This window comes from Erythrolamprus reginae, chromosome 2 (genome assembly GCF_031021105.1).
Source record: "Erythrolamprus reginae isolate rEryReg1 chromosome 2, rEryReg1.hap1, whole genome shotgun sequence".
Classification (NCBI taxonomy): Eukaryota; Metazoa; Chordata; class Lepidosauria; order Squamata; family Dipsadidae; genus Erythrolamprus; species Erythrolamprus reginae.
Genome location: NC_091951.1, coordinates 21,844,173 through 21,855,141, shown reverse-complemented (window position 1 = coordinate 21,855,141; position 10,969 = coordinate 21,844,173). Strand labels below are relative to the sequence as shown.

General features: G+C 40.5%; 2 protein-coding genes across 7 annotated transcripts in view; both read right to left on the bottom strand.

Moving 5' to 3' along the window:
* The window catches only part of LOC139159876 (zinc finger protein 850-like), a 47,250-nt gene that overhangs the window by 25,363 nt on the left and 10,918 nt on the right, over nucleotides 1-10,969 (bottom strand). Inside the window, exon 1 of one of the 2 annotated variants that reach the window (XM_070737301.1) lies at nucleotides 3,743-3,796. The exons of the other annotated variant lie outside the window; for it this stretch is intronic. The gene's annotated coding sequence lies outside the window, so the exon portion shown is untranslated. Of the gene's footprint in view, nucleotides 1-3,742; nucleotides 3,797-10,969 lie in introns of those variants that run through there. 2 annotated transcript variants of the gene reach the window in all.
* Nucleotides 4,885-10,969, bottom strand: part of LOC139159879 (zinc finger protein 84-like) — a 39,049-nt gene continuing 32,964 nt past the window's right edge. For all 5 annotated transcript variants that reach the window (XM_070737317.1, XM_070737315.1, XM_070737314.1 and 2 more), the window contains one exon: nucleotides 4,885-10,493. In XM_070737317.1, the coding sequence (XP_070593418.1) occupies nucleotides 8,294-9,745 (1,452 nt within the window). In that variant the 5' untranslated portion in view covers nucleotides 9,746-10,493 and the 3' untranslated portion in view covers nucleotides 4,885-8,293. The remainder of the gene's footprint in view (nucleotides 10,494-10,969) is intronic.

The following is a 10,969-nucleotide window of genomic DNA, read 5'->3' as shown; positions in this document are numbered from 1 at the left end:
TTGACATTTTCAAGGGTGTTAATGTCTGTGATGCGGTATGGGTTACAAACGGATGAGCTATATTCGAGGATGGGTCTGGCGAAAGTTTTGTAAGCTATGGTAAGTAGTGTGAGATTGTCAGAGCAGAAGCTACGTAGGATTAGTTTTTTCCACTCTGAGGGTCAATGGCTGGGCAGCACCTGGCGAGTTTCTTAAGTTTAAGCAGCGGGGAAGAGAGACTCAAGAATGCGGAATAGAACAGAAAATCCTTTCTGAGGGAAAGAGACAGGATTGAGGCTTAAATGGATGGATGGCTCTGCGAGTTTGAGGAATAAAGAAGCAACACTCTCTCTCACACACACACACCCCTTTGAAAGCCACCAGCTGGAAACCCCCCTGCCCGTCTGTGGGAAATCCACACCTCCCCTCCCTCTTTCTTCTCCAATGGTCTGATAAAGAACTATGCTGCAATGGGCTGCAGGATGTCACTCAAAATCCATATCCTTGATGCTCATCTTGATAAGTTCAGAGACAACATTGGAGCTTATTCAAAGGGGCAAGGCGAGCTCTTTCACCAGGACATTATGAACTTTAAACGCCGTTACCAAGGACAATACAGTATAACGAAAACATGATGGGCGACTATATTTGGGGATTGATTCGTGAAACTGATTTGCAGTATAGTCATAAATCTCAGAAAACCGCACACTTCTGAACAGTTTTCGGCAATCTGTGTAAATTTGCAATGCATATGGATAGTGTTCTTAGTCTGACTGTATAAATGAGAAGATGCAAAATCGTCTGTTTCTGTAGTAAAAATGCATAATTTTCATTGCCGAGGTCAGAAAAGCGAAGTTTATGATGAATGTAAGCAATTTTTAATTTGTTTTAGACATAAGCAATTGGAATACAGTGATCCCTCGAGTTTCGCGATCTCGAGTATTGCGAAACGCTATATCGCGAGTTTTCAACCCGGAAGTAAACAACACCATCTGCGCATGCGTGCCTTTTTTTCTATGGCCACGCATGCGTAGATGGTGGAGTTTCCCGCCGGGCAGATAAGCTGCTGGGCGGCTTCCCTGGGTCTTCCCCCTCTTGCCCCGGTAAGACCCCAGCGGCGGCGCGAGCAACGGCGTGGGCGGGCGGGCGGCACGCGCGGGGACACCCCAGCTCCGCTTCCCAGCTGGGAAGCGGCCCCAGCAACGGCGTGGGCGGGCGGGTGGCGCGCTTGGGGAAACCCCAGCTCCGCTTCCCAGCTGGAAAGCCGCCCCAGCAACGCGCGCGCGCTTGGGGACATGCCAGCTCCGCTTCCCAGCTGGGAAGCGGCCCCAGCAAAGGCGTGGGCGGGCGGGCGGCAGGCGCGTGGGGAAACCCCAGGCGCGAGCAATGGGGTGGGCGGGCGAAGGGCGGGCGGCGGTGGAAGTAAAAACACCATCTGCGCATGCGCAGATGGTTTTTTACTTCCGCACCGCTACTTCGCGAAAAATCGATCATCGCGAGGGGTCCTGGAACGGAACCCTCGCGATGATCGAGGGACCACTGTATAATATTTAAAAGCTGGGAACAAAATTTGTGTTACATAGCGTTATCATTCACTTCATAAAACAAACTAAAAAACACTCGTTGGTCAGGGGAAAAGGTCTAATGACCCCAGGCCTGGTGAAAAAGATGAGTCTTTAAACTTTTTCGGAAGGCAAGCAGGGTGGGGGCAGTGCGAACCTCCTTCCTCCTATTTTTGTCCTCTGAGTCTACCACCTCTAATATTCAACTTTCTTCCTAATTAATCGCTAAAACGTAACTTCCAAAAATAGTCATTATCTCTTATGCCTCTTGATTTTAGGCCCTATGTCTCCCTCTCCTCAATTGGTATTTTGACTCATCATTTTTTTAGTTCTATCATATCTAGATGCCCTAAATTTTTAATTTCTTCTCCCCTTTCATCTCTCCCTTCAACATTCTAACTTTTTAAAATATTAACTCATTCTCTATATTTAAATAAATACAATTCTTGTCATTACTATTCCATCTATTGGTTAATAACGTTTTAAATTGCCGATAACAAAAAATCCAACTGATAAATTATATAAGCTTATATAAACAACTTTAAGAATATTGATTATAAAGATCTTATATTATTCCAAAAATATCAATAATCATCTGAATTCTTTCAATATTAAAGAAGGTTCGTGAGTTATACAAATCTTATATAAAACAAACGTTATAAAAAGGGGTAATAATTGTCCAAATTATATATCCTTCCAACAATTGATATACTATAGTCTAATATAGTTCCCTTTTTTCTTTATTCTTTTTTCTATTATTTTTAAATAAAATAATAAAATAATTCTAAAAAAATTATGACATTCCACAGTCAATCGCTCATTCTTTTAATCTTTCAAATATTTCCCTTCCAATTCTACTGTCATAATCTTTTCTTTTTCTACCAATAACTTCCCCAACTCATTTTTTTCCATTTTGAATGTATTATTTGTGTAGGAACTACAGTGTAGGTATATTCTCAATCCCTTTTTGTCTCTTCTCACTATTATCTCCTCATTTTTAATTGCATCTTCTGATACCAATATGCTCCTGTTGCTTTTTTCTTGTCACTCTCAATCCCAGTGTAATCACTATAAATCCCAATATAATCATCAAGCTGTCTTTTATTTTCAAGGTACTTTTAATTATATTCCAGCTTTTTTTCCACCTCTAAAGTCCAAAAGACAATTTTTTAAATCTTCATGAATGTATTTTAACATCGCAGCGAATTCTTCATGAACACACACCTGCATTTTGTGAAATTCACACTTTCCTTGTGGACTTTGGACTTGAATTTCAATAGATTTGAACACTGGTCTCTCTCCAACAACATGAAATTAAAGAGAGAAAAAAGTAGGTTGTACACTTAGCCAAGATAAACCACATAGGAAGTAGAGAATAGATACAACATGGCTCAATAGCAGTAACTGTGAAGTTACTTGAAGTTCTATCATAGTGAACAATCCCCTAAAAAGAGCAAACAGTATTAGTATCAATTTATGATGCTTTAGAAAGATCACATTTAGGATTACTGCAACTTGTTTTGATTACCACAATATAAAAAAAATAGTGTAGTAGAGTCTCTATAAAAAGAACAGTGACGGGAAGAACGGATGATTAGGGGGCTGCAGGCTAAAAGATATAAAGAAGAGTTGCAGGAATTGGGTTTGTCTAGTCCAGTGAAAGGACGGACTAGCTATGACATGAGAGCCATCTTCCAACACTTGAGGGGTCAAGAAGAAGGAGGTCAACTTATTTTGCAATGCACCAGAAAACAAGACAAGAAGCACTGGATGGAAACTAACCCAGGAGAGAAGCAGCCTACAAGTAAGGAGAATTTTCCTGACACTGAGAACAATTAACCGATTGCCTGAAATGGTATTGAGTCTCCTGCTTGCGCAGGGGTCGGAATAGAAGACCCGCAAGGTCCCTCCCAACTCTCTCACAACCCCCAGTGATGGAGCACCCACAACCTCTGGAGGGAAGCCATTCCCAGAGAATCAACCTTAACTTGAGACTTTTTCAATCTTCCCACCAGCAGACAATTGCAGCCACGTGTTTCACAGCGTGCAGCACCAGTGGGATTAAATTTGGGCAGGGGAGGAACCTGCAGCACCAGCAGCTGACGCGCTTCAGCCCTGTTGCTTCTCTGCTTCAAGGCCGTGGATGGAACCAAACAGCCCGACTTGCTCCCGGACTCTCCCCAAAGCTGCCCTTAACTCACCGTCCAGCTGCTGCTTCGTTCCTCGGAAGAGCACAAAAACCGCTCTGCACCCCACCTCCCTCCCCTGAGTCTTCCGGAAGAGGAAGTTCTCTATTTCTCTCTGATCTTTTCTAGCAATTCCGTACTCGATGGTTTTAACTCCTCTATCAGGTATGTTTCAGGCAAAGATATTGCGTATGTGACTGCCATCTCCTGATAGCGGGAGAAAAACACTCTTGTCCCGTCTCTAAGGCTTTTGCAAGATGTTTTCACTGTATAAATGCTGTCAAATCTTTTTCACTTTACAAGTGAGCCTAGTGAAATAGTCAAATGTGATGCTACTTGCCTTATCAAGATTAGATATGTGCTGAGCCCTACATTTATTTGATTTTAATGACTTTTCATTTATAACAAACCAACGTACAAAACGCAAAATGTACATATCTAAAAGACCAACAAAGAAATGGGGGGGATGGGAAAAATATTCCCCTAAGTTTATTTTTCCAAGGAAATATTTTTATTTATCAAAACATGTACATGATAACAGGTATAAACATAAAGAAAAGCAAAATAGGTATAGGTAAATTTGGACAATAGGATAGGAACGGTTGGCACAGTGGTGCACTTATTCACCCCCCTTACAGACCACTTGGGAAATGGGTGAGGTTGATTGTAGTCTGAGATTAAAGTTGTGGGGGTTTTGGGAACAAACCGCAGTCAGGTAATGTGTTCCAGGCATTGATCATTCTGCTACTGAAGTTTTATTTTCTGCAGTCAGGTTTGGAGCCATTTACATTGAGTTTCAATCTATTGTGCGGTTGTGTGTTGTGTCAGAAGCTGAGGTATTAATTGACAGGTAGAAGAGTGTGGCCGATGATTTTATGGACCACATTAAGATCAGATCGAAGGCACCTCTAAATTTTTGGGCCCAAAATTTCAAGTCTGGTGGAATAAGGTTTTTTTTTTAAAAAAATAATTTTTATTGATTTTTAAATAATTTTACAGAAAACAAAAACATAAAAGTGTACCATCACCAAACAAAAAAATAAAAATTCCCTTCACCAGGGAAGATTCAATTTTGTGTCCTCCATTTGCTTCATCTCTGGAATAAGGTATTGAGTTCTGAGGAGTATTTTTCTTGCGAAATATTTCTGGACTTTCTCTTTTTAAAAAAAATTTTTTATTTTATTTACAAATGTACAAAACATAAAAAGAATAATCAAAACAAATAACAGTTAAATCTTAGTATAGTATAATATATAACAGTTTCTAAACATTCTTTCTCAATTGTAAATGTTCATGAAGGTTTAAAGAATGACACAATCGTCTTTGTTCAGGGTGACTCTCAGTCGAAATCAAAACTCTCTATATCCCAAAACTTCAAGACTGATTTCCCACAGCTCCTAAGTATTTATTACATGGTAGCACCATTAGACCAAACAATCTAAGGGAGACATCTTCATTCCTATGGTCTGCATCCAAGAGCCACCAGCATACCTGAAGGAAGAAATGTTACATCTGCTAAATGCTAAAATCCTTCTTCCTCTGTAAATTGACCTGTAAAGAAGTCTCCAGAGACTTCAGTATGAACAGTATGCAGCAGGGTTTAGAAAATGGGGTCTACAAAAGAGGGAGTGATAGCCTATATGTAGTAGAAGAAATACTGTATTTCCAAAAGGATTTTTAAAAAACAAAAACAAAAAGAGAATATCCCATCAAACTATATAGCGGACAACCAGGCAAACAACAACAACAATAAGACCTAGGAAATCTCCTAGTCCAATCTCTCTGCTTAGGCAGGAAACCCTACACTACTTCAGACAAATGTTTATCCAACATCTGCTTAAAAATGTCCAGTGTTGGAACGTTCACAACTCCAGGAAGCAATATGTTCCACTGATTAATTGTTCTAACTGTCAGGAAATTTCTTAGTTCTAAGTTACTTCTCTCCTTGTTTAGTTTGTACCCATTGCTTCCTGTTCTACCCTCAGGTGCTTTGGAGAATAGATTGACTCCCTTTTCTTTGTGGCACTCTCTGAGATATTGGAACACTGCTATCATGTCTCCCGTTCCTTCTTTTCATTAAACTAGACATACCCAGTTCCTGCAACAGTTCTTCATATGTTTTAGTCTCCAGTCCCCTAATCATTTTTGTTGCTCTTCTCTGAACTTTTTCTAGAGTCTCAACATCCTTTTTGCATCATGGGGCCCAAACTAAATGCCGTATTCCAAGTGTGGACTTACCAAGGCATTATAAAGTGGTATTAACACTTCATGTGATCTTGATTCTATCCCTCTGTTAATGCAGGCTAGAACAGTTTTGGCTTTTTTGGCAGTTGCTGCACACAGCTGGCTCATATGAAAAAATAACAATGATGGAATTGATGGAGGTGGTAAAAACACACAAAAAATAGCAAGAGCCCTGAATCAGATTTATTACCAGCAGAGATATAAAAACTCTTACAAGACATATTAAACCTGTCAATGTTTTGCAAGTGAGGCCATTTTCCACTTTCCTTTTCTCTCCACGTATAAATTTAATCCTGAGAAATGTGAGAGTAAACTAAATCAGGCCAAAATTCCAACAATCAATTTCTCACCTACACTTTCAAAGAGAGATCACAAATGAAATTCAAGACTTCTCAAAACTCTTGAAATGTTGCCTCATGTGAATTTCCTTGTGTGCAATAAGGGATGATTTATGCTTGAAGTAATGGCCACAGACTGGACATTTCTAAGATTTCTCCATGGTGGTATCTCATATTGCTGGAATTATAACTAAAACCTTTCCAACAAAAAGGGCATTCAAATGGTTTCTCTCTTGTGTGAATCCTCTGGGGTACCTCCAGGTTGCTATTCTGACTGAAAGCTTTCCCACAGATAGGAAATTCATTATTTTTATTTTTTTCTGCACAAACTTTAAATTTATACATATACCACATCAACATGTTACAAACTTATACATTTTTCCAATATATGATAAACAAATATCCTAAATTTACAATGTTACTTTTATTTTTTTAAAAAATATTTTTATTAATTTTCAAAGACAAACATTGCAAACATAACATATAACATAAAAAGGAGCTACCATCGCTCCACTCAAGGTAGAAGTCTTCGTTGTACAGAAAAAAAGAACTTATTGTTGTTTGAATCAATCCAGAAAATATTTTAAAATGTCTATTACAACTCTATGTAAAAATACAGCTAGTGAAATATTGAAGAATATAAGATTTAATTATAAGTTAAATCAAAATGAATAAAGTATCTATTATAACTCGCTATGTGAAAACACATCTAGTCATATATTAAAGAATATAAAGACACCCTTTCAGTGCCTCTGCAAGCACTCCGTTCTCCTAGCTTTGTTAATGCAAACACTTTCCATCTCCAAGCCGCCCCTCCCTTTTCTTTCTTCAAAAAAGAAAAAAAAAGAAACCCCCTCATCCCAGCAGCAGCGGCTTGTGTTCGTAAGGTGAAAATAGTTCGGAAGAAGAGGCAAAAAAATCTTAAACACCAGGTTCGTATCTCGAAAAGTTCGTTAGAAGAGGCGTTTGTAAGACGAGGTGCCACTGAATACTGAAACGAGCCTAGTCCTTTGTCTTCATCAAACCCTTTGTCTTCGTGGAATATTAATCCTCCATGTTATGTAATATTTCCTGCAGCTGCTGCAAATGCAGTCACTGTGTAGATTGCACACAAGAAGTAATGAAACCAATAATTTTAAATTTAAATAACACTCTTTGATTGCTAAAATAGAGTTCAATTCAATACCGTTCTTATCCCCTCGGTTCCGATAAATTTAATAAAACCTTCCAGGTTCAATCTGATGCTCTATTTATAGTCTCTATGACTTTGTGAGCTGAAGCTGTTCCGGCTTATTAAAGTCCACTCACACTGGCAAATTACTTTAACTTTCTTCTTCGCCTTAATTAAATTTGTAAATTTCTGTATCAATTTTATTTGTAGGAGTATTAATCACTTTACCTTCTTCTTTCTCTGTTGATCCAAGCACTCTGTTAGACTTCTCTGGTTTTTTTCCTTGTTCTTCCTCTCTTCTAGAGGGGCCGCTATGGCCAGGCGATGGCCATTGCCAGGGCCCGGATCTTTCCTCCTGGCACTGCGGGGCAATCCTACACCTTGGGGGTAGCGGTGAATACTCCCATGATGTTCAAAGAGCCCCTGTTCTGGATCGGACTCTCCGGGTCCGATCGGATCACTAAAAATGGGACCACCAGGGTGAAAACTGAGGTCTGGGGAAGGAGCTCCGTCGGCAGCCTCCCGACACGGCTCGGCGGCCACCGGAAGTCCTGCAATGTTACTTTTATCTCCCATCTGTTTTCCTTCTATATTTCATGTTACTAACCTTCCTCTATCTCATTCGCTTCCCTCCACCTTTTCTCCCACTCTCCCTCTTACCTTCTTCCCTCCTACCTCGCTCTCCTTCATGTGTGAGTCTTCTGGTGTTTCACCAGGTGGGAACTCTGACTAAAATTTTTCCCACAGTCAGGACATTCAAAGGGTTTCCTTCCTTTGTGAGTCCTCTGGTGTCTCACCAGGTGGGACCTCTGACTAAGACTTTTCCCAGTCAGGACATTCAAAGGGTTTCTCTCCTGTGTGAATCCTCTGGTGTCTCACCAGGTTGGAATTACGACTAAAACCTTTCCCACAGTCAGGACATTCAAAGGGTTTCTCTCCTGTGTGAATCCTCTGGTGTTGCACTAGGCTGGAATTACGACTGAAACCTTTCCCACAGTCAGGACATTCAAAGGGTTTCTCTCCTGTGTGAGTCCTCTGGTGTCCCACCAGGCTGGAACTATCACTAAAACTTTTCTCACATTCAGGACATTCAAAGGGTTTCTCTCCTGTGTGAGTCCTCTGGTGTCTCACCAGGCTGGAACTATCACTAAAACTTTTCTCACATTCAGGACATTCAAAGGGTTTCTCTCCTGTGTGAGTCCTCTGGTGTTTCACTAGACTGGAATTATGACTAAAACCTTTCCCACAGTCAGGACATTCAAAGGGTTTCTCTCCTGTGTGAGTCCTCTGGTGTCTCACCAGGCTGGAACTATCACTAAAACTTTTCCCACATTCAGGACATTCAAAGGGTTTCTCTCCTGTGTGAGTCCTCTGGTGTTTCACTAGGCTGGAACTTTGACTAAAACCTTTCCCACACTCAGGACATTCAAAGGGTTTCTCTCCTGAGTGAGTCCTCTGGTGTGTTACCAGGTGGGAACTGTGACTAAAAGTTTTCCCACAGTCAGGACATTCAAAGGGTTTCTCTCCTGTGTGATTCCTCTGGTGTGTCACCAGGTGGGAACTCTGACTAAAACCTTTCCCACAGTCAGGACATTCAAAGGGTTTCTCTCCTGTGTGAGTCCTCTGGTGTGTCACCAGGTAGGAACTCTGACTAAAACTTTTCCCACAGTCAGGACATTCAAAGGGTTTCTCTCCTGAGTGAGTCCTCTGGTGTGTCACCAGATTGGAATTCCGACTAAAACTTTTCCAACAGTCAGGACATTCAAAGGGTTTCTCTCCTGTGTGAGTCCTCTGGTGTTGCACGAAGCTGGAATTATCATTAAAACCTTTCCCACACTCAGGATATTCAAAGGGTTTCTCTCCTGTGTGAGTCCTCTGGTGTCTCACCAGGCTGGAACTATCACTAAAACTTTTCACACAGTCAGAACATTCAAAGGGTTTCTCTCCTGTGTGAATCCTCTGGTATTGCACTAGGCTGGAATTATCACTAAAACCTCTCCCCCACTCAGGACATTCAAAGGGTTTCTCTCCTGAGTGAGTCCTCTGGTGTGTCACCAGGTGGGAACTCTGACTAAAACTTTTCCCACAGTCAACACATTCAAAGGGTTTCTCTCCTGTGTGAGTCCTCTGGTGTGTCACCAGGTGGGAACTCTGACTAAAACTTTTCCCACAGTCAGGACATTCAAAGGGTTTCCCTCCTGTTTGAGTCCTCTGGTGTTTCATAACTGAAATTGTGACTGAATTTTTTTTGCACAGTCTGCACATTCAAAGGTTATTCAAATTGTGTTATTCCTGTGTGTGCATCCTTTAGTGTGTCATGACCTGAGAATTTCTAATGAAATGTTCACACAATCTGCACAGTCATGTTTCCTTACTCATGTGTGTCTTCTGGTGTACCACCATGTTGCAATGGTCACTAAAGATGTAACACATAGGGGTTCTTTTGTGGCTTCTCTGTTGTGTAGTTGGTTCCAAGAATCACAAGAGAAATGTTCTGACCAATTTTTGCTACACTGAGATAGTGTGCATGGCTCTTCTCCTGTCTAGCTCCTCAATGTATAAACAGCTGTGATTTGCAACCTCTTCTTTTTCCACAAAAAAGCTGCAATTTTTCCAAAGCTGAGTTCATCAAAAATATGGACAATGCCTTGTGTAGTGGTGCTTTCATTCAAGCCATTTTCGTCCTCACAGGGAGAGGCCTGCATTACTGTCTGCTCTACATGGCTTTATTATTGACCTTTTCCTCTCAACTGACTTCCAGATATCTCCCTTTTTTGCTGATGGAGGAAAAAACATGTAACATATCCTTGAGTTCTGCATAATCTGCTTATTTGAGCTTGAAATGTTTTTTGATGTTCTCTCTCTTGTCTAACAGCTTCTGCAAGAGGAGGAAAATTGTATGGTTTTCCAAAAGAAATGGAAAATATTTTGATTTTTCCCTTGATCTTCTTCCCTTTTCAATGTTGCTTTTTATTTCAATTGTCCCGAGTGGTCTTATTGCCATCCCCTTTGTCTGGAAGATTCAAAGAAAAATAAAACTTTAATTGTTTATAAAATAATTAGAGATGATGGTTAAAAAAGAAAAGAAGTATATATTATAGTGAAAAATCAAACATGCCCCAATACTAATCACTTAAATTATTTATGATTCATAGAAGACTACAGAGATCCATGTTCAAATATCCATTCAAGTTCAGTTGTTTAATTGGGTCAATCAACATTCTTAGCAATGCAAAGGACTAGCAATTGCGTCCAGCTGTGAGGATTCAGCTCTACTGATCTTAGAGGCCTAGGTCTTAGAAGAACTTGGACAATTAAAGATAAATAAGGCAATGGGTCCAGATGGCATCCACCCCAGAGTTCCTAAAGAACTTAGACCTGTGACTGCAACCTCCCTGACTGATTTGTTTAACCAATCCCTTTTAACAGGAGAGGTTCCTGATGACTGAAGAATGGCCAATGTTGTGCCTATCCACAAGAAGGGTAGTG